This window comes from Hyperolius riggenbachi, chromosome 9 (genome assembly GCF_040937935.1).
Source record: "Hyperolius riggenbachi isolate aHypRig1 chromosome 9, aHypRig1.pri, whole genome shotgun sequence".
NCBI classification, from domain to species: domain Eukaryota; kingdom Metazoa; phylum Chordata; class Amphibia; order Anura; family Hyperoliidae; genus Hyperolius; species Hyperolius riggenbachi.
This window is the reverse complement of record NC_090654.1, coordinates 78,473,139-78,497,853: the sequence shown is the minus strand read 5'-3', so window position 1 is coordinate 78,497,853 and position 24,715 is coordinate 78,473,139. Positions and strand designations below refer to the sequence as shown.

The following is a 24,715-nucleotide window of genomic DNA, read 5'->3' as shown; positions in this document are numbered from 1 at the left end:
GAGTTCAATTTCTGTAGTCACCCCCAGGCCTAATTACTGCCACACCTGTTTCAATCAAGAAATCACTTAAATAGGAGCTATCTGACACAGAGAAGTAGACCAAAAGCACCTCAAAAGCTGGACATCATGCCAAGATCCAAATTCAGGAACAAATGAGAACAAAAGTACTGTAATTGAGATCTATCAGTCTGGTAAAGGCTATAAATCCATTTCTAAAGCTTTGGGACTCCAGTGAACTTTTTGGAAGGTGCGTGTCCCGTTACATCTGGCGTAGAAGTAACACAGCATTTCAGCAAAAGAACATCATACCAGCAGTAAAATATGGTGGTGGTAGTGTGATGGTCTGGGGTTGTTTTGCTGCATCAGGACCTGGAAGACTTGCTGTGATGGAACCATGAATTCTACTGTCTACCAAAAAATCCTGAAGGAGAATGTCCGGCCATCTGTTTGTCAATTCAAGCTGAAGCGATCTTGGGTGCTGCAGCAGGACAATGACCCAAAACACATCAGCAAATCCACCTCTGAATGGCTGAAGAAAAACAAAATGAAGACTTTGGAGTGGCCTAGTCAAAGTCCTGACCTGAATCCTATTGAGATGTTGTGGCATGACCTTAAAAAGGCAGTTCATGCTAGAAAACCCTCAAATAAAGCTGAATTACAACAATTCTGCAAAGATGAGTGGGTCAAAAGACTTGTTGCAAGTTATCGCAAACGCATGATTGCAGTTATTGCTGCTAAGGGTGGCCCAACCAGTTATTAGGTTCAGGGGGCAATTTCTTTTTCACACAGGGCCATGTAGGTTTTGAGGTTTTTTTCTCACTAAATAATAAAAACCATCATTTAAAACTGCATTTTGTGTTCAATTATGTTATCTTTGACTAATAATTAACAGTTTTTGATGAGCAGAAACATTTAAGTGCGACAAACATGCAAAAGAATAAGAAATCTGGAAGGGGGCAAATCGTTTTTCACACCACTGTATGTCTTTTGTCAACCCAAATAACTATGTAACTATGAGGCTGGGAACGCTTAGCAGAAATGCTAGCGTTGCAGAAAACGCAGCCTTTTTGCCTGCAACAGTAGTCAATGGGCCACATCAAAAAACGCATTAAAAAAAAGCATATGCGTTTTATTTCATGCGTTTTTAAAAACACTGGTTTTGTTGCATATTTTTCAAAAACACACATAATGAAAGTCAATGGTGGTGTAATGCAATGCGCTTTTTATGCATTTTCCATGCGTTTTTATATGCTTTTTTTATGTTTTCTGATGAATTTCCACTTCCTGCTGTCTTACTAGTGATTTGCATAAAAGGCAATAGAAAAACGCATGGGAAACGCATACATGGGAAACACATGCGTTTTGTATATGCGAACCACAAAAGTGTTAAAACCCGCACTAAGTGCAAGAAAAACGCATGTGCGGCAAAAACGTAAATGCACTACAAACGCAAAAACGCACATGACAGAAAACGCAACCTTTCACGCACTGACTAGTGTGCACCTAGCCTAAAGCGGAACAGAAATCCTGGCCTAGAATAGCTGCACTACGATTTAGTAAATGCAAAAAGTTTATTGAACACTTGACACAATCAGAAATCAATTAGAACAAAGACGACACTCCACAACACAACATGTGTAGCAAATGCAAATCAAAACTAGTGCTTCACCTCCAAATAATATTCAGTAACCCTATATGCTGCATAATGTAACCATCTGATGTCTACAACAGAACCCAGTATGGAAAATGAGGACCCGGGTCCATACAATACAAGGCTAAGAAGGTGCTACAATAATGCTGGCACAGAGTCCCAAAAAGTGAATAGCATGCAAGGAAATATGTGATGTGAACAGAAGTATTTCAAATTGTATGACAAAACACTGTTATGGTGGCACCACCGCCCAATGTTTATAAAACTCACAGAGGTTTTTATTCAAGCACTGAAAGGACAATGCGTTTTGCTAGAACTTGCCTGCTTCTTCAGCTTCATCAAATCACACTGTCTTAGGCCCCATTTACACTTAATCAGTTGGTACGTATTTTATTTTTCTTCTCCATAGCAGTGCATTATGAAAAATATTTCAGTTAAAATGCATATAGTGTAAACTGAGCCATTGGGAAACATGGGCATTATGTAACGATAGGTGTCAGCAACCAGAGAGAGAATCTGATTCTTGGCGATCTGCAGTATCCCCAAGAATACAGATATACCTGATTATTGGGGATCTGCAGAATCGCCAATAATCAAATATATTTAACCTCTAGACACCTGAGTGTGTGAGTGTTTTGGTGCAACAGTAACCTTTGGACCACCGGGGTAGCAGGTGGTCCAATAAGTAGAGAAGACTCTACTGCAGTCAAGGACACCTGGAGAGGGAGTCCCTGACTGATAAGGAGCAGTGTCCCCTCTGTAGAGCAGGGGACCCCTGCGGAAAGGCTGGACACCCTGCGAGGGGTGACAGCCAGAAGGTCAGACAGGCCGGGTCGGCAACAGAGTATCAGATATGCAAAGTACCAAATCAGAGATCAGAAGAATAGTCAGGAAAGCTACAGGTCATAACAGATATCAGAACAAGGCCTAGTCTGGGGTGTGAGGGCCGTGATCTCAACACCCTGGAACTATGCTAGAGAATAACACAGATGAAATACAGTATTCCTAGTCTGGGGTGTGAGGGCCGTGATCTCAACACCCTGGAACTATGCTAGAGAATAACACAGATGATATACAGTATTCCTAGTCTGGGGTGTGAGGGCCGTGATATCAACACCCTGGAACTATGCTAGAGAATAACACAGATGATATACAGTAACTGGCTCCCAGGTCCTCCTGGTTCCACCACACTGAAGGATCTGACTAAGGTCTGAGTGCTAACACATAGGCATTCGCAACGCCAGACAACCAGCAACTGAACAGCAGGAGATATATATAGTAAAGTGCTCCACAGCGCCGCCCAGCTCCCATCAACCAATCACTGACTGAGCAGGGATCAGCTGACCGCCCTGATCAGCTGATCTTCCTCCTATTGGTATAAAGAGCTTGTCTTGCAGCACGCGCGCGCGTAGCTCTCCATCTGTGTGCACTACTAGGTCCAGACAGCCCAGACACATGTTGCTGCTGGGAAACCGCCGCACTGGACGCGGAATCCGCCGCCTTACCGCCAGAACACGTGGCAGCCCCCACGCCATTCCTCCCATGTGCACCACCAGTTCCAGACAACCCAGACGCATGCTGATGCGGACAAACTTTTCCGCTATTCATCACACATTACTTTGAAAATCAGTTATCCTTTCAGTTATAACTGAGAGCAATGGATTAAGTGTGTAAATGGGCCTTAATGTTCTGGCTTTCTAGCTTGAGCAGTCAGTGTGATCAAATAGTTTTCATTCTTTGTTTTATGAAAAAAAATATTACTATTTATATGAGGATAAGCTAAATACAAATGTTTTAATATCTGGTCCAAATATTTTCTGAGGGGTGCAAAATGGAGTTCTGGGGTTCTTTTAATATTTTATAAAGCTTTTGTATGTTGTAAAATACTGAAATAAGATAGATAATCCTTATTTACACAGAGTGTGTTTGCTACCGCGGTTCACAATGGGATTGTAACCAGAGTTAAAACCAATTGTCAAGCGCAGGAAAAATGCAGCATGCAACGTTCGAGATTGGTGAAAAATCAGGCGCAACGGTGTAAAAAGCATACCGCGATAACTTATGGTAGTTATCATGGTGCTCTTTCGTTCGGCAAATCACAGCAGTTTGAAAATCCAGTTGGAAACACGGCTGATGTAAGAGATCGCTTTGTATTCAGTCGCCGTCAGTTATACAAGGGTAGGTCGAAGGCGCCTCATGCATATAGGATTATCATGTCAATTGACAACGAATAAAAAATGAAAAAAGGGGAGGTAATTGCTTACTTCTCCAGAAGACAAGGACACCAGTTCAACTAGATAATAATTTATTCAAAACAACCTAGACAATGCGTTTTGCGGGTCGTAGCCCACTTCCTTAGGTCAATACAGTGCCTATAACAACAATCAAGAATCAAGTTTTTCATTTTAAAGATATATATACATCATCAGTGGTATATATTACTTTCCAGCATGCGTAATCCTATATATCAGTAACAGAATGATCTGCAACATGCCTGCATAACGCCTGCATAACGCCTGCACAATCAAGCTTATGTTGATAAAATCATGACCTAAGTTAGTTGTAAGTTTAAAATTAAGTAAGATGACATCAGTTGGAACAAGGTTATAAGCCCTACCTGGTTTTATTAACAACTTTATTAACAACAACAGTAAAATAAGGGTGTTTCCCTTTAAGATAATTAAAAGCTCAGTATAATTGCAAGCGTTATTTACTAGTAGCACTATGCCGACCTGTAGCTGGCTCACTTCCCTCAAAAATCATGCTGTAGAGCCGGGGTGCCCAATAGATCACGACCGCCTATTTGGTAGCGGCCAATTGGAAGGCAGTGGAGGAGAGAGGTGGCGCGGCTGAAGAGGAGAGGCCAGGGGTGGCTCTGCCATAATGTGACACCATGGCTGGGGGGCATACACACACGCATCCACGCACACTGCCTGCCGACCCTTCGCCCACCGGAGCGTTCACTCAGCTGCCGTCTTGCTCATCTCCCTCCATCCAGCCGTGGCTGAAGGAGGGGAGACATGGATGAGCCCCAGACACCGCCGCTGGAGCGGGAGGGAGGTAAGTGAGACCTACACTTAGCTATCTATACTGAAGGCACCTACACCTAACTACCTATACTGAAGGCACCTATACCTGGCTATCTATACTGAAGGCACCTATACCTAACTACCTATACTGAGGGAACCTATACCTGGCTACCTATACTGAAGGCACCTATACCTTACTACCTATACTGAAGGCACCTATACCTAGCTATCTATACTGAAGGTACCTATACCTGGCTACCTATACTGAAGGTACCTATACCTGGCTACCTATACTGAAGGCACCTATACCTAGCTATCTATACTGAAGGCACCTATACCTAACTACCTATACGGAAGGCCCCTAAACCTGACTACCTACACTGAAGGCACCTATACCTAGCTACCTATACTGAAGGCACCTATACCTAACTACCTATACCTGGCCACCTATACTGAAGGCACCTATACCTAGCTATCTATACTGAAGGCACCTATACCTACAGTAGCTACCTATACTGTAAATGCTGGTAGATATCCCGGACTCGGCAAATTTTAAAGTAGATAGTGAGCCAAAAAAGTGTGGGCACCCCTGCTGTAGAGGTATCGCATATAATAGAATCACGGCTTACCTTAAGATGTACTGCAAATAGTGTATAGGTGGCGCCTCTATTACCGCTGCTTGTAGTGGCTCGTTCTATAAATAGATCTTTCATAATTAGTGAGCGATGTATACAGGGGAGGTGAGGCTTGCGGCCATCTTGGGGGTGATTTATAGCAGCGGCCATGTTTTAGGGGACTTACTATTGAAAAGTATTGGGGCCATCTTAAGTGATATTTATGTCTGCCGCCGTCTATGACCATTTTCTAGAAGACTAGTCATAGTAGCGGCTTCTATAGTGATTTGGAGAGTGTATGGTATGATCTTTTGGGTGCTATAGCTCTGGCAATATACAGTGGGTTGCAAAAGTATTCGGCCCCCTTGAAGTTTTCCACATTTTGTCACATTACTGCCACAAACATGAATCAATTTTATTGGAATTCCACATGAAAGACCAACACTAAGTGGTGTACACATGAGAGGTGGAATAAAAATCATACATGATTCCAAACATTTTTTACAAATAAATAACTGCAAAGTGGTGTGTGCATAATTATTCGGCCCCCTTTGATCTGAGTGCAGTCAGTTGCCTATAGACATTGCCTGATGAGTGCTAATGACTAAATAGAGTGCACCTGTGTGTAATCTAATGTCAGTACAAATACAGCTGCTCTGTGAGGGCCTCAGAGGTTGTCTAAGAGAATATTGGGAGCAACAACACCGTGAAGTCCAAAGAACACACAAGACAGGTCAGGGATCAAGTTATTGAGAAATTTAAAGCAGGCTTAGGCTACAAAAATATTTCCAAAGCCTTGAACATCCCACGGAGCACTGTTCAAGCGATCATTCACAAATGGAAGGAGTATGGCACAACTGTAAACCTACCAAGACAAGGCCATCCACCTAAACTCACAGGCCGAACAAGGAGAGCGCTGCTGAGAAATGCAGTCAAGAGGCCCAATGGTGACTCTGGACGAGCTGCAGAGACCTACAGCTCAGGTGGGAGACTCTGTCCATAGGACAACTATTAGTCATGCACTGTACAAAGCTGGCCCTTATGGAAGAGTGGCAAGAAGAAAGGCATTGTTAACAGAATGCATAAGAAGTCCCGTTTGCAGTTTGCCACAAGGCATGTGAGGGACACAGCAACCATGTGGAAGAAGGTGCTCTGGTCAGATGAGACCAAAATGGAACTTTTTGGCCAAAATGCAAAACGCTATGTGTGGCAGAAAACTAACACTGCACATCACTCTGAGCACACCATCCCCACTGTCAAATATGCTGGTGGCAGCATCATGCTCGGGGGGTGCATTACTTCAGCAGGGACAGGGAAGCTGGTCAGAGTTGATGGGAAGATGGATGGAGCCAAATACAAGGCAAACTTGGAAGATAACCTCTTGGAGACTGCAAAAGACTTGAGACTGGGACGAGGTTCACCTTCCAGCAGGACAACGACCCTAAACATAAAGCCAGGGCAACAATGGAATGGTTTAAAACAAAACATATCCATGTGTTAGAATGGCCCAGTCAAAGTCCAGATCTAAATCCAATCGAGAATCTGTGGCAAGATCTGAAAACTGCTGTTCACAAACGCTGTCCATCTAATCTGACTGAGCTGGAGCTGTTTTGCAAAGAAGAATGGGCAAGGATTTCAGTCTCTAGATGTGCAAAGCTGGTAGAGACATACCCTAAAAGACTGGCAGCTGTAATTGCAGCAAAAGGTGGCTCTAACAAGTATTGACTCAGGGGGCCGAATAATTACGCACACCCAACTTTGCAGTTATTTATTTGTAAAAAATGTTTGGAATGATGTATGATTTTCGATCCACTTCTCAAGTGTACACCACTTTGTATTGGTCTTTCACGTGGAATTCCAATAAAATTGATGCATGTTTGTGGCAGTAATGTGACAAAATGTGGAAAACTTCAAGGGGGCCGAATACTTTTGCAACCCACTGTATATTAGCTGTATTAAATAGAGGGAGTGGTATCAATAAATTATGCCATTACTGTGATGCTTTATTTTGTGAAGGACCCCTTTAGTGCCCTATGGTGGAAGGAAAGGATTATTTTGTATTAGATCAAAAGAGTATTGTGAGGATCCGCGTGGCTGCCTGCGCAGGCAGGCAGCCTTTTGACCACTGTTCAGATCTGCATTCTGCAGGTCTCTGGAAGAGAGACCTTTTGTCAGTATTGCAACTTGCTGCTGAGGAATTTGCATATGTTTGTCATGCAGACTGCCTAGCCACATCCCTTGTGGGCTTGCTCTATAAATACTATGTGATACCACAGTAAGTTGCTGGTCATAAGGATTCTTCCTGTGAAACACTCTGGAGAGTGTCAGCCTTGCTCATTGTTTGAAAGATTAGCTTAAGAGTAATTCTTGGGACTGCACTCGGCAGGTTCTCTTGTACAGTTAGGATTGCATATCTGTCTTGTCTGTCTGTTGCGATTGTCCTGTCCCTGCGGTGGTCGACAGGAGGTCGTTCTGATCTTTGTTCTTGGGGTATAGCTGGAGCAGCGGTTGCTACCAGCTATCTCCTCTATCTGTCTTGCCTGGATCGCACTCGCCTAGCGCTAGATGCTGTGGATCCATCTAATCTCCATCTCTCTGTCTCCCTGGATCGCACTGGCCTCTTTTCGCTAGTGCTGTGGATCCTATCTCTCGCTTGTCCCTGTTTTCGTGTGTCTGTCTTGTCAGCTATGAACGCTTGCTGGAGGCTCGGTGAGGTAACCGTTAAGCAAGCGCTCGCGTCCTCTGTTTCATGTTTGTCTGTCAGTGGTTAGTTAGGCGTGCTTGTCTCTATTGTGCTTATCATGTGGAGACCGCGCATGAACGCGTGCACTGTTGCGAATGAGTGCGGTGTTCGCGTTCAGTTAGCGTTTGTTATTTTCCTTATCTCCTCATTGTATGATTTGCTGTGCCTTTGCTACTCTCGTGCTCCGCCTTGCTGTAGCCTTGTGTCACGTCTGGTGATCGCACCTCTCGCGATCGCGTTCCTACTTCATATCTGCTGTGGTGTGTGCACCGTCGCGGGTTGGCGACTAGTTTGGTGCACACACATACAATCTGTCTCTGTGCTCATTCTCAATCGCCTCTCTTGCGATTGCGTTTCTGCCCTACGTGCAATTCCTGTCTTGCGTCTGTGGCAGGGCAGAGGAGTTGTTCCTCTGCACTCCACAGCTCCACCTGCCGACAGGAATTTCCCTCTACAGGTGCATTGCACCTTCTGCTGGGTTCCCGCAAATTTTACGCTTGTGGAGGATTTCCGCAGTGTCAGCGCACATCCTGTGCGCTGATCACGGAGAGAATTCCTCAATCGTTACAAGTATCATGCAAAAATGTATAGATCGATAATTAGTGGATCACGTGCTAGTTGCCATAAATGCAATATGGGGCTGGAATCAGGTCGAATAAAACATTAAAAGTAGATATAGATATAGAAGTGAAATAAAAATCAATAAAATCAAATTAATAATAAAAATATAAAAAATAACATCAATAAAAAAATCGCTAGAAATCAGATCAATGAAACATTAAAGTAAAATAAAAATATGTAGTTATTAAAATAAATGTATAAAAAAAATAATATATTATAATAAGAAAATAATAAAAATTTATATAAATAATAAAATATAGGAGCAATCATAATAAGGGATGCTCATTCATATTCTGTTTGTGATTTTTTTATTTTTTTTATTTAATAAAATACTCCTCTAAAATCCGAAATCAAAATTCCGCACAAATTTGATTTACTGCAACTGACTAATTTTAGCCCAATCACTGAACTCGGAAGCATTAGACCAATAAGAGAATGCAGAATTTTCCCACAAAAATCAGGTAACCGTAGTAATTTTAGACCAATCACAAGTCTGATTTTTTTTCAATGCAAAGAAGTTCCTGAGTTGTGAACGCCTGCCAATACGAACCTCAAACCTCCCTGTACTGTGCCCATGCAGAGAAGGACACAGGGGGACAAATGGAGGACACACGGGGACACAAAGGGTCATAGAGGAGGACAGAGGTGGACACATGGGGCAGAGGAGAATACAGGGAGAAACAAGAGGTACAAAGGTAGCATGAGGTACAAAGTGGGCATAATCCACAAGATGCCCCCCTTCACCATGGATGCATCATTTTTTCCCCACTAAGTTTTGTTCTCTAAACCTAGGTGCGTCTCTTGGTCAGGAGCGTCTAATTTTATCTAAACAAGCTTTATTGTGCAGACATGTTGCAGATCATTCTGTTACTGCATTATAGGATTATGCATGCAGGAAAGTAATATATCCTACTGATGATCACACAGTGCTATAAAGTAATGTATTTTATAGTTTTTTGTGTGCTTTATTGTTTTTCTTATATATCCAAAATGCCATAGCAACTTTTTTAACGATTGTGTATGTACTATCATATTCATATGTGTTCTATTATTGATACTCCTATTTGTTGTTAATAGGCAAGGTATTGACCTGAGGAAGTGGGCTACGACCCACAAAACGCGTTGTCTAGTTGTCTAAGTTGTTTAGAATAAATTATTATCCAGTTGCTCTGGTGTCCTTGTATTCTGGGGAGGAAAGCAATGACCTCCCCTTTTTTCCGTTTTTTATTGGTTGTCAAATGACACAATAACGCTATATGCATTGGGCGCCTCCGACCTACCCTTTTATCCAATCAGACCTCCATTGGAGGTAGTAGCTTTGCAGTTTTGTTTCTGGAAGCTATTAAGAACCATGGGGGAGTGACCATCCAGTATTCTGCAGGACCTGGAGAACTGAGCAGGGGCTGTTATTATCCCGCAGGCTTATGCGGTGGTTGCAGGAATCTGTACCCCACCTTTGTGAGTATAACACATATACTTACATTTTCCATAAACCTGACTATACTGCACCATTGGGCTATCCCTACATCTCATTTAGGTGAATACGGGAATCAACAAAACTGCTGTACAATTTCGCTGTCAGTTATAACTGAACAGACAACTGAGGTGCAAGGTAAAGTCCATGTTTCCCTATGGCTCAATGCACATTATATGTGTTTTAACTGAAAGCTTTTTTTTCACAATGCAATGCTATGGAAAGTTAAAATGCATCAATTTTTCAACATATAGTATAAAAGGTCCCTTACTGTGATTTGCAGTTCGAGATCACATGGTTAATGCTGGTTTGCTCCAGTCAGGCCTGAGAGACAGTCACATGGAAGCGAACATGGCGTTGAAACATTTAGCTCAGAGCCACCAGGTGTTTAAAAACACTTACACTAGCAAGATTCTGGAAGTCCTATAGACCTTCACAGACAAGACAAATACCATTAATATTGCGCTTTTCTACCTTAATATTGCCACTTATTTCAAACAAGATACAGTAGATGTTCCATTGTCCTATGAAATATGTAAATGTAAGAATGTTATGGCTGTTCTGTCATAAAATTCAGTATCTCATCTCTTCTTACAGGCCGCCTTATGTTTCAGAAGATGTGGCCAGAAAGGTGTTTATGGAGTACGGAAGTAAGGTTTGCTGCTTCAGCTCCAAAGCAGCCAGAGAGATGGTGTTCCAGAATTTCCACTCTTTGCACACTTACAGGGTAATTTGTTGTAAACCAATAAGGTACTGTCAGAGAAGAATTCCATGAAGAATTACAATTAAATATCCCTGAAATGTCATCATGTCAAAACACAGAGTCTCGGCACTATTTATAAGCTTTGCTGCTAATAGCAATAAAATAAAATAATAAAATATGCAGTGTTCCCCCCTCTGTTACTCCAATGTGCCTGTGTCCTTTCTGTCTCTGTGTCCCCCTGCATCGGTATCACTCACACTGGGTTCCGGGAGTTCTGTGTGCAAACGTACATAACATCAGCGGCTGACATTAGATCCCTGCAGCCTGATAAACTGGGCGCACTGCCAATCATGGTGGCAGCTGTACTGTTATAGGACCCGATGGTCTCTCAGGTGAGACCACGGCTCCCTCATTGTGGCCAATCACTGCACTCGCTTCAGCAGATACACAACACTTACGGTGTACAGGAATTAAGTGTGGGGACATCTTATGGCCAAAAAGTAAAATTACACGTACATACCCACACACACATATATATATATATATATATATATATATATATATATATATATATATATATATATATATATATATATATATATATATATATATATATATATATATATATATACATACTCATATATACACATATATATACACACACACACACATATATATATATATATATATATATATATATATATATATATTTATTAGTTTTAAGCCCCTTTTCATCCTTACTCCATAGTTGCCAAAATTAAACACATGTTAATAAAGTGACATCATTAAAAAATACATAAATAGTTACCTTAGGTTAGGGACTTATTTTAATATGTATGTCATGAGAGTATATTACTGTTATTTTTGCAAATAAAGACATGTATTAATTAATATAGTATATTAAAAAAACTCAACAGAAAAAATACATCTTTTTTTTCCAAATAAAATATTATCACCATACATTGTACTAGGGATATAAATTAAATTATGTAATAACTGGGGAAAATGGGAAATATAAAATGTGTGGGGTTTATCTAAAAAAGCACATTTTATTTTAAAACTATAATGACTGAAAACTAAAAAATAATTATTTTTTCTATTTTTTTCTTTTTATTCTCTTTGAAACACATGCAAAATAAAATAATTCTTAGAAAAAAGTACCATCCAAATAAATAGATTATTTTGGTGTGATAAGTAGCAATAAAGTTATTGGCAAATTAATCGGATGTGAAAATTGCTCTGGTTTTTAAGAGGAAAAAAACCTGTGGTTGGGAAGTGGTTAAAGCTTACCTTTACAATTGATGAATGCAGAATACAGAGACAGCACACATTAGTAAAGCATTGTCGATATGTTGAATATAACCATACTAGATCATGACATGATAAGAAAGTTACAAGCTACACGTTTTGTCTGACATGTGTACCTCTTTCATTCTAGTATTGCCTGGAGACCTTCACAGAGTACCGGAAATGTAAATGGGTGACCGTACCGTATTATGGTAGGTGATGGGTGCTTTCATTGGTGCATGTTGTGAACCACTCAAGCTTCCTTTACATTAATGTATTGATTATTTTCTGCAAGGATAACATCATATTCCCGTGCCTAACTTTAAAGTGAACCTGAGATGAAAATAAACTGATGAGATAAACAATGATATTTATCCTCCTAACATTCCCAAAGTAGGTTGAATGTTTTACTTTCTTTAATCAGTAGCAGTCTATTAAGTGTCCCAAAGTGAAAATACATGAACTATTGATCTCGTCTCTCCCCTGTCCTCAAAAGTTTTATTCTGCCAGGAAAACTTTTATGGCTGTAATTAGCTTATCAGTGATGTTTACTATATTCCAGACAAGCTAGACAAGCTACCGACAAGACAGAAGCTGTCACTTCCGTGCCTGGAAATGAACTCTTTCAGCAAGATAAACCACGTAAAACAGCCTGACCTGTATATTAATGTTTTGTACTCTATGTACACGTTTATCTCATCATGTTACTTATCGCCTCCGGTACAAATTAACTTCAGCCCTAACTTTAACAAATTCCTCACTTTCCTATTCCCATTGCTTATCTCCTGTGACCCTGTACTGTATCTAGTCATATTCTCAACTTTGTGCCTGATCTCTCTCCTCTTGTATGCGCTTTACTGTAAATTCTGCCCCATATGGCTCCTAACTACAACCTTGCACCTAATTGTAATGTCCCTCCACTCTCTGCATAGCTGTAGCCTATCCCCTGACCTGTGCCTAGCTGTAAACCAACCCCTAGCATCTACACTGACCGTGCGCATAACTGTTGGCTCAACCCAATCTGTGCCTGACTCCAAGCTGACCCTTCATTATGTGCACATCTCTAATATACTCTTGTTCCGTAGCTCACACTAACCTCAACCCCCAAATTTAAGCTTAAAAAGGAAATGTAATTAAAATAACAGAATAAATAACATTGCCTCTTTTTTGCTATATTAATTTATAGATTATTTAGTCAGTGTTTGCCCATTATAAAATCTTTCCACTCCCTGATTTAGATTCTGAAATGTATCACTGGTGGTGACATCTGTATGGAATCTGTATGGGATGTTCTATGCAAACAGGGAGATATTGCTTGCTTGTCAGTTGGAAAAAGCCGTTATTTTCCACAATGCTACAAGGTTCACAGACATCAAACTAGTCCATGGTCATGACATCACACTTTGGGAGGGGTTTCACCACAATATCAGCCACACAGATGTTCCTGATGATCTATTTGAGAAAAGATAAAGATTTCTTGTGGGAAAGGGGGTATCAGCTACTGATAGGAATGCAGTTCGATCCTTGGTTAAAGTCCCTCTTTAAGTTTAACCTCCTCCTTGCTTAAATCTAAAAGCCCCCACTCTTTTCTTTTACCATGTTCCTAATTGTAACCTCAACATCATGCCCTGTGCCTACTATAGCCCTTCACCATTCTCTACTGCCCTGTGCCTATCTATAACATCATTCCTACCTTGTGTCCAATTCTAACCTCACTCTCTGCACTAAGCTTCTCTCTGATTCCACCAGCACTTTCCTAGCTCTAACCTCCTGTAACGATTGGGGAATGATCTCCACAGTCAGCGCACAGCATGTACGCTGACTCTGAGGAGATCTCCCACAAGCGTTCAGACAGAGGAGCCCAGTAATGGTGGAACACACCTGTGGAGGAACAAAACCAGCCAGCAGGTGGAACTGTGGAGCACAGAGAGACAAATCCTCTGAACAGTCCACAGACAGACAGAAATTGCACAAAACGAATGTGGTGATGAGCAATATATTAACAGGACAGAAACAGGAACAGATCTGCAATAGATCAGATGAATGTCTGTCAAACTGATAGCAGACTTTGAGGAAACAGGCATTCATTCACAGAGCATCCACAGATGCCAGACAGAAATTGCACAGTGCGGAAACAGCAATAAGCAATACAAAAACAGGACAGGAACAGGAACAGATCTGCAACAGATCAGATGAATGTCTGTCAAACTGATAGTAGGCTTTGAGGAAACAGACATTCATTCACAGAGCATCCATGCATGCCAGACAGAAATTGCACAATGCGGAACAGCAATGAGCAATACAAAAAGTACAGAACATAACAAATCAGTATACTTTATTATTGTGAGAAGTACACGTGTTTGGTGCACAGTAAAGTGGCAATCGCCACCAAGGCGGTAAGCCCCAGTGGGAGTAACCCACTGGTGGCAGAGTAGTCAAACAATCAGGAGTCGGCAACAGATCAGGAGATACAGTACAGAATCGTAAGGCAGAAATCAGGGCCGGTAATCAGGCAGAGAATCGGCAACAGATCAGACAAGAACAGTACAGAATCAGGAGGCAGAGAGCGGAGTCAGAGGTTCAAGCAGAAGGTCATACACAGAATATCAATGATAATTACAATAATGAACCTAAGCTATGTGTGAATCCCCGGGGTCCTGCCGGCTCAAACACACCAGGATCTGACTAAGGTCTGAGACAGAATATTAATACAGTAATAGTAACAATCCTTCGCTATGTGTGAATCCCCGGGGTCCTGCCGGATCAAACACACCAGGATCTGACTAAGGTCCGAGAGCTATCACAGAGAAATGTTCGCATGAACATAGACCCAGAACTGCAGTCCTATAGACTAGCAATATGTCGGGCGGGGAGGCAGAGTCAGGAAGTGACTTTTATGGATTAACACACCAATCAGAGACAAGCACGCAAAAGGACAAAGCAGCCATCTGCATTCACTTAGCCTGCATCTCATAAGTTCATGCATCCACATGCAAACAGCATAGCACTTGAATTCAGAATAGCAGACCACACCATAATGGCATGCGAATGAGATGCAAATGGACAATTCATTCATTGTAAATGTCAGAAAATCTCTGCAAACAGCAGCCAGCATAGTCTGGCTGCAGTAGTGTCTGAAGACAAAACAGACCTCACAGAGGAGATCATTACACCTCCCCTTTTAACCCATACCCATAGCTCCCTATTTTGGGGGGATAGTCCCTCTTTGGGAACCCAATTCCTCTATCCCTCTTCCTTCTGCATTTGTCCCTTTTTCAGGACTGATGTACAGATCTATGTAAATATATGTATTTTTCTTCTAAAAAAATGTGTTTGACTAAAATGCATTCTCATAATTAAATTGATATATTTATTTTCAAATGCTAAATTGAAGAAAAAACTAATGATGATAGAAAGGGCCAGTGTGGTTTGAATAATAATAATAATCCTAACATTTGTATAGCGCTTTTCTCCTTTCGGTTTCAAAGCACTCAAGAGCTGCAGCCACTAAGGGAGCGCTCAAGGGGCCGCCCAGTAGTGTTAGGGAATCTTGCCTTGAACGCCTTACTGAAAAGGTACTGACCCTAGCCAGGTTTCGAACCCCATTCGCTTATGTCAAAGGCGGTGCCCTTAACCAGTACACTATTCGGCAATAGCATGATTAAACTACATCTTTTGATTCTGAATTCTTTCTGATATGCATTGTGAGGGGAGTGGTGGGAGCGGGGTCAGGGGTGTTGCAGGGTGTGTCTTAAAGTGTCTCTTTTGTATCTCCAAAAGTTGGGAGGTTTGTATGCCTAACTCCAACCTTGCTGCACATGCCACAGACACGTCATTTACATCCTTATGTTTGCCATGTTCTTGCTGCTTATTTGATGTGGCTCAGGGATCACTAAAGACATTTAAAAAATGGACTGTTAGTAATAATGAAATCCACCTACAGTTACTAAGAAATATGTTGGACATCTGGTGTGGTTTGAACCAGTGCCACAATGTTTCTCACTTTTCACAATACAACCTGTCAGACAATAGGAGGGTGAGGCCTCCATTGTGCAATTCCAGCAGCTTTATTAAATCTGTTTCTGGTGCCTCTTTTTCAGGCAGTCCTGGCTGCTACAGAATACAGATACATCCATGGAGTAGTAAAGTGAAAGCCTCATCCAGGGGCCTAAATCCAATCCATGACAGTCCCTAGCAAATTTTTACTAAGCCCTGCAAATGTTCATGTGTACAAGATACAGAGGCGCCAAAAGAATAAAAGGTAATTAAATGAACTTAAAAAACCAACTGGTTAAACAGAGGAGGCAGTGGTGGTCTTACCCCCTCCAAACAGACACAGGCAAGGACTGCGATTCAGACAGTCAACAATTTATTCGGAACTCCAAAAAACAATGCAACGCGTTTCACGGGCCATACATCCTGCTTCCTCAGGCAAAATACAGTAGGAGTCACAGCATCTGTATTATATCAGCGAGCTCGGCGCCGAGCTCGCTGATATAATACAGATGCTGTGACTCCTACTGTATTTTGCCTGAGGAAGCGGGATGTATGGCCCGTGAAACGCGTTGCATTGTTTTTTGGAGTTCCGAATAAATTGTTGACTGTCTGAATCGCAGTCCTTGCCTGTGTCTGTTTGGAGGGGGTAAGACCACCGCTGCCTCCTCTGTTTAACCAGTTGGTTTTTGAAGTTCATTTAATTACCTTTTATTCTTTTGGCGCCTCTGTATCTTGTACACTACATTGAGTCCACCCTGGGTGGAGGGTTGTTACCCTATTTTCCTGTCTACAGAGAGCGACTTTTTATTCCTGAGTGGGGTCAGGATTGTTCTACCCACCTGCCTATACAGTGGTTGCCTATTGGTAACCATGGTTTGTAAGTATAATTTTAACTTCTCATTTATTTTGTTGTCCCCAAGACGAATTACACTATTGGGGCTCTTGGTGTCCCTCTGCTTTATTTTCTGCAAATGTTCATGACCTTTTTCCTTTAGTGGCACCCGTGGATAGGAAATCCCCCCAACCCCGTTTCAATAAGTGTTGTCACAGCCACACCCAAGGCCGTTTTTAGGCATAGGCAATCCAGGCAGAGAAGGAGGGGGCACCACGGAACTATTCTTAGTGCAGAGTTTTAAGGGACTCTAATGCTAGGAACACACAACATCATGCAACATCCCATAAAATTGATGGGAATCTGACAATTATTTCCAACATGTTGAATCTGTAAAGGGATCTATTTTGCAAATTTATTATCAGAAAATTAATCCCTTTATTGATGCAGAGCAGTTTGGACATGCGAACTTCACGTCAGATTACCCGTCGATTGGATGGGAAGTTGCATTGTGTGTTCCCGGCATTATACACAACTGATGGTTCCATTAAGAAAGGGATGAATGGAAATCTTTACACTTAAATGGACACTGCTGATTAATATCACAAAAGAGCTCTGTGTAGCATAACACGAGATAAAACAGGTACTAGTAAGGTGCTAATTAAGCAGTAAGTGATCATTATATTGATTAAGACAACTCTTCTGCATTTCTAGGACACTTTTTGGACTTTTAAAGACCCAGGCTGTACATAAACAATATGTTGTTGTTGTTGTTTTTTTACAAAGCAGAAACAAACCCCCCACAACAGTAATAGACAGGGCTTATTATTTGGGTATTTTTTTAATGTACATTCTTCCTTTACATAAGATTGTGTGTGTGTGGGTGTGTGGGGGAACCAATGTGACAAACACCCGCCAATCCCATCTGCTATGCCACAGTTGCCACACAGCTTTCATCCAGTAGAGGCTTCTGGAGGAGAATCCACTGTGAGCACAGTAAACATTTAAGATTGGTTGATGTGCCCATATTCATGATACAATCTTAATTGTATGTCCAATCAATAAGTTATTGATTTTTCACTGGAAATCAAGGTATTTGCTGCAATCACTCTTTAGATTGATGAGGTAGAGATACCTTGAAGCTAGCTATTCCTAAAAGGAAGAAAACAGTTAATTGCAGCCTAACTAGCCAAATCAACAATTTATAAAAATAAGACAAAAAAAACATTCTTTGCCTTGGATATCAAAATGCCCGGAAACAGACCCGATTTGGTTGAAAGTGGGGAATGCTGTGAAAGCACTGAAATAACTATTGGTTCTGTAAAATATTCCTCCAAAATGGTAGAGAATGCAAGAATAAAGAAAATTCTGCTAGAACAAATTTCATTCTAATTTTTGCACCTACCTGTGGACAGGTGAAACCATCGATGGACCAGCAAATGGACCGGCCCCAAAGCCGTGGGAGATTCCTGTGGTGGTTCCACGCATGTTTCAGGATGGAAAGCATAAATTAAAAGTGCCTCATACCAGCAGACTGGAGGTAAATTCATCTTGCAACATAATGCTATTTATAACAATTAAACAATGCTATGCAATGGTACTGAATTATGTGACAAGATGCTGCAGTCCTGTCCCTCAGCACAGTGTTCACAGATATGGTGGTATGGAGTTCCAACACTAACAAAAAAAATTAGACATCTTATCTCATCATTTTTTAATTTATTCATTAACCTATCAAAATGTCCAAGTACACTGCGCTAGCTGCACAAAGTTCTCAATATCTCAATAGACAGCAACTTAAAGTGGCTGCGCACACGGGCAATGTTCCAGGTGGTAAATAACAGTATATCAAAATACCAGTGCGCTCTCCACAAACATCAGCTGGTCCGGAGCCATCTGGGAAATTCACTAGCGGGACGCCGCTGTGTTTTAGAAACAAATGCCCCGGAAAATAAGCGTGCTCCATATCCCTCAGCCTGTATACTTGTGTGGGATGGAGCCTTTGGAATAAAGCTTCATCTGTGAAACCTGGCAGACTTTACCATATATTGGCTGGATGGCAGCCGGAGCGCTTGATCCACCTGGTTTCTGAGGTGGCAACAATCCCGTGAGCCTCAGTCCTTCTGTTTGAGGATTTTAGATGTGTATGATTAATGATCCTATGCAACATCAGCTCCTGTCATTTCAGGATGCTGCTGCTCAACTGAAGTTACGGTATTACGCTATGGAAGCTTGGAAGCTTTCTGTCTCCTCTGTAGGTCCTACTGTTTGTGAAGAGCGCACTTGTATTTTGATATACTATTCATTAACCTATGTGAGTCATTACCTGAAAAAAGATACAGTAGGTGTCTCCATCTGAACCTCCTTTTTATGGGCCTTCTGGAAAAAGGACTTTTATAGATGTATTAGTATTCTTAAAGTGTACCCGAGGTTTCAAAAAGCAAAAAAGAGGGAAGTCTCCTATAGAGGCCTCCCACGTTGTCTTCCTGTCCCCCAATTCTCCTGCACAACCCCCTAAAGAATTCTAAGAAGAGCTTGTAGGTAGGAACATCGCGGCCACGTTCTTCTTCAGGCATGAGCGTGGCCATACTGCACCTGCGCGAGCACGGCTTCACCTGCACAGTAAAGCTGAATACTCACTACCCAACGGATGAAGATAGATTCAGCGACACCCCCTACATGACGAGCATTTTAACGATCCATCTTCCAGCTGGCGGATATGCCCGACATCAGACCACGGCACACGATGGATGCGAATGGAAAGCCGTTGCGGTACTTTACGGAGAGTTGTTGGGGATCTTAGAGATCCGATACGCCGTGATGGTCATTATCACCACCCAACGCTAAATGGCATCAGCGTGAATGCTCGTCTGTACCCAAGCCTCGCGATCGCGGAAACCTTCGCTTATCACTCAAAGTATAGCCAGTTGTTGAAAAAATTGTCAGGAAAATGGTATCCTGGGTACTGTCCTTTAGCCAGAGATGCTAGTGCACGAGCCTCTCCGTGCTACTGCACAGGTAGCTAGGTATTGGTGCCCCCAGTATAGGTAGACTGGCATAGGTGCCCCCAGTATAGGTAGCCAGGTATGTCCAGCCCCCTGTTCTACTAGATTTTGCAGCTGCTAAAAAGGTTAATACAAGTAAGTTTCAGTTTGCCATGGAGCCCCAGGCTGTGATATGGCTCAGTTTTCCATGGCTTTCAGAAGATAGTTTAAGAAGTATGGACAGCAGCAGACCCGGCAGTGCATGGTTCTCATCAAAGCTCCACTGATTCCATGTAAGAGATCACTGTTTTTCTCATTGCACAGCTGAATAAGATATAAAACATACCTGCTAAGGCTGCTTCCAGCTCTAGCTGTACTGAGACGTGGGAGCTTTGTGATTTTTTTTTTATTTAAATTAACTAAATTACATTGCAATAAAGGAAAATAAGATGGGCAATAAGCTGTTGGGAGACATTTTCTTATTGTATGCTATACCAGTCTGTAGATCTGCTTTAAAACAATGCTGTTCTTTTTTTTGCAGGTGTGTTCACTGTGTATGGGGGTTGGCAGGAAACCCTGTGCTAAATGCTTTGGAATAGGGAGGGTAAGTAGAAGTAAATATTGTTTTAACCTCCAGCATATGCCACTATTTCAAACAACAGATAAATAAATAAAAACACTGACGAACTGATATGCAGAGTGGTGTGGTCTCTTTAAACATAGTGTATACCAGGGAAGGCGTTTGGGCGCAACTCTTTGGTTGCTGTTTTTTTTCAGCGTTCTTAAAGTGTACCGGAGCTCAAAGAATAGTAAGAATCAATACTTACCTGGGGTTTCCTCCAGCCCCATAAGCATGTGTGTATCTCTCGCTGTCCTCTTGTGGTCTGCCGTTCGCAGAAGACCCCGACTGATGCAACTGAACCAGTTACCGGGGCTAATCGCAGCTGAATGGCAGACCACAGGAGGACAGTGAGGGACTTGCGTGTGCTTATGGGGCTGGAGGAAGCCTTACTAAGCTTTGAGCTCTGGTTTACTTTAAAGAGGAACTGCCGCCAAAATCTTAAAATTTAAAACACATACAAATAAGAAGTACATTTCTTCTAGAGTAAAATTAGCCATAAATTACTTCTCTCCTATGTTGCTGTCACTCACAGTAGGTAGTAGAAATCTCTCACCTTACCGACAGGTTTTGGGCTAGTCCATCTCTCCATAGGGGATTCTCAGCATGGCCTTTATCCTTTATAAAGACATTCCCTGAAAATGATTAATACAAAGATGCGGGCCAGCCTCCCTGCTCGCTGCACTCTATTTTGGCAGTTGAATGGAGCAACTGCTATTCACTAAGTGCTTTTAAAAATAAAAAAAACCCTGAGAACTCCCCTATGAGAAGATGGGCTAGTCCAAAATCTGTCGGTAATGTCAGATTTCTACTACCTGCTGTAAGTGGCAGCAACATAGGAGGAAAGTAATTTATGGCTCATTTTACTCGGGGAGAAATGTACTTCTTACTTGTATGTGTTTTAAATCTTAAGGTTTTCGCGACAGTTCCTCTTTTAGCCTCATACACAGGTACAAGGCATGTCACCTGGCAGGGGTCAGAACCCGATCCCTTGGGTGACATCGCAGGGCAGAGGGTGCATTCTGTTGCTATGTAGGGAAGCAGAAGACCAACGGAGTGGGTACCAAGTGATATCACACAGCACCTGGGGTGAATGGGGAGGATAATACTCTCAACCAGCGATCCACCAAATTGATCGGCCAGGCAGATCACTAGTCAAGGCACCAGGGCCATATGCAATTCACTTTTTCTCCTGAGTTTTCTTCTAAGAGATAATTTTTTATCTTCAATTTAAAATAATTTTTTAGCACTTTGCGATGAAAAAAGTACCAAAAATGAGGTGAGAAAGTGCTGTCAAAATTATTTTGAGTATTAGTTTGCTTGCTGGGGGTGCAAAAGGCATTTTATTTACAAGTTGTGAAAATATCACCTGGGAGAAAACTCAGGTGAAAAAATGAATTGCATATGGCCCAGGTGGCATCGGAGCCGCTGTACTTGATTCTGAGCAGAGGCAGTCATTATTGAGCACCTCGGCTGACATTCATCTAGTGTGTGCAGGAGGCTTTAGGGCACAGACTCCGAAATGGGCAGGAAGTAACTAGGTGGGCCTTCCCATTCCACCCAGATACACACCTGATTTTTATCCCACCCAGATAGGAAGTCGACATATGAGGAGGCACAGGTGCAGTGTCAGATTAGAGATTGTGTATTCGGCAGGCGAGCTGGAAGCTGCTGAGTGTGTTGTGGAACCCCTGGGACTCTGAGCTATTCTTAACCTCTTGAGGCCTGCAGGGCTAAACCCCCCTAGTGACCAGGCCATTTTTAGTAAAATTGGCCACTGCAGCTTTAAGGCCAAGCTGCAGGGACGCACAACACAGCACACAAGTGATTCCCCCCACCCCCTTTTCTCCCCACCAACAGAGCTCTTTGTTGGTGGGGTCTGATCGCTCCCCCATGTTTGTTTTTTTTATAATAAATATTATTGTTTTTTTTTTTTTATAAAAATCCCTGTTTCTTTAAAACCCTTCCCTCCCTCCCTCCCCACAGCCAGCCAATTACGGCGATCGGCTGTCATAGGCTTCTGCCTATGAGAGCCGATCGCTCTCTTGTCCCCCAGGGGGACAGCCGTGTCACACGGCTGTCCCCAGTGCAGCGCTGCTGCTGATCGCAGAGCTGCACAGAGTAAATAGACGGCATGATCGCCGTCTAACAGTCTCCCGAGCGGCAATAGCCGCTCGGAGACTGAAGGCAGGGCGGAGCTCGGCCCTCCGAGTATGAGATGCATGCGCAGCGTGCGCGCGATCTCATGCAAATTACAGCCCCAGGACTTCACGCCAATCGGCGTTAGGCGGTCCTGGGGCTGCCGCCGCGGCCACGCCCATCGGCGTGACGCGATCGGAAACAGGTTAATCTGAACCCTGCATTGTAGTTTGCAAGCTTCAAATGCACTATAAATTATTTTTTCCTATGTAACTGTCACTTATTAGGTAGTAAACATTGACAGATCTGACAGATTTTGGGGTAGTCCATCTCCTCATAGGATTCTCAGTGTTTCCTTTATTGCTTATAAAAGCACTCTCTTAAAAGAATCTATACAAAGATGTCAGCCAGCTTCCCTACTTGTTGCTCACTATTTTGACAGTTTGATTGAGCAACTGCAATGTGGAGAGTGCTCTAGTGAGAACCCCCCATGAGGAGATGGACCAGACCAAAACCTGATGGATCTGTCAGATTTTCACTGCCTACTGTGACAGCAAAATAGAAAAAAAAAGTAATTTATACTGTATTTTACTCCGAGAGAACTGAATTCCAATTTTACAATTTTTTGTCCTTTAATAACTGGTCTAATCTAAATTATACAGGCCCATGGAGCTTTGAGTTATCGTACAAGCAATTTGCATTTTTACTGTTTGTTATGCTCAAAAGAAGCTGTATTTAAACTTTACAGTAAAGAAATGTACATTTTATATTTTATTTTTGTAGAGTGGAGTCCCAACTAGTTTTCAGTGTTTTGTGCCTCATTTTGTGCCTCCTGGACTGACAGTTTTCAGATTAATGTACTGGGAGAGGTAAGAGGCACCCCAAAGGAGGAAAATTATTCTGATACTTAGACGTTAATTGGAATAAAAAAAAAAAAGACTTACCTGAGTCAGTAAACCACTGCTAGGGAAAATATGGATTGGATTATTAGAATTGATAAACAATGCGTTTCACGGGTCGTTGCCAACTTCAACAGGTTAAAACAGCCTGACAGGCACTCCTATTGACGGTGTTGTCTGTCACAATAGACACTGTTTTATCCTGATGACGCTGGCAACTACCCCTGAGATGCATTGTTGTTCGGTGCTAATAAACCAATCAATATTTTCACCTGCAGTAGTTTACTGATTCAGGTAACCTCTTTTTTTATTCCAATTAATGTCTAAGTTGTGGAATCCTCTTCTTCCTTTGGGGCGCAGTACAGTACCCCCATTCCCCAGGTTATGCCTGGGTGGGTTGTTAGAGTTTAGAGTCTTTAAGATATCTTTACCAATATACTTTTAGAAGGGAGCGACCCTTTGGCTCACCAAAGACCCGAGTGAGGAAGGGATCTCCTCACATGCTAGATACTACGGTTGCTGGTTGTGCTACCCATCTTTGGCCTGGTGCACACCAAAACCCGCTAGCAGATCTGCAAAATGCTAGCAGATTTTGAAATGCTTCTTCTTTTTCTGTAGCGTTTCACCTAGCATTTTGCGGTTTTGGGAAGCGTTTTTAGTTTAGTAGATTTCATATATTGTTACAGTAAAGCTGTTACTGAACAGCTTCTGTAACAAAAATGCCTGCAAAACCGCTCTGAACTGCTGTTTTTCAGAGCGGTTTGCGTTTTTCCTATACTTAATATTGGAGGCAGAAACGCCTCCGCAATCCAAAAAATGCCTCACCCCGGGAGTATACGTTTCAGCAAGACGCCTCCCGCTCTGGTGTGAACCACCCCATTGAGATACATTAACCAAGCGTATCCGCAAAACCCCAAAAAACCCGCTCGGTGTGCACCAGCCCTTAGTGAGTCATTTTCCTTCTGGAAGGTCCTTGGAACCTCACCAGACACCCACCTCTAGTTTTTAGATTTATGCCATATACTTCCATGGTAGACAGGAAGTGAGTGGAATTAACTCGAATGTGCATATCCACTGACAACAATATGTCTAACCTCTTTATGTCTAACCTCTTTAGACACAAT

The 24,715-nt window shown here is 42.2% G+C and overlaps 1 protein-coding gene across 1 annotated transcript in view; it reads left to right on the top strand.

Moving 5' to 3' along the window:
* Positions 1–24,715, top strand: part of LOC137533441 (protein SSUH2 homolog) — a 56,300-nt gene that overhangs the window by 10,174 nt on the left and 21,411 nt on the right. The window contains exons 5-8 of the mRNA XM_068254831.1: positions 10,730–10,859; positions 12,274–12,334; positions 18,366–18,490; positions 20,476–20,538. Coding sequence (XP_068110932.1) covers positions 10,730–10,859; positions 12,274–12,334; positions 18,366–18,490; positions 20,476–20,538 — 379 coding nt within the window. The remainder of the gene's footprint in view (positions 1–10,729; positions 10,860–12,273; positions 12,335–18,365; positions 18,491–20,475; positions 20,539–24,715) is intronic.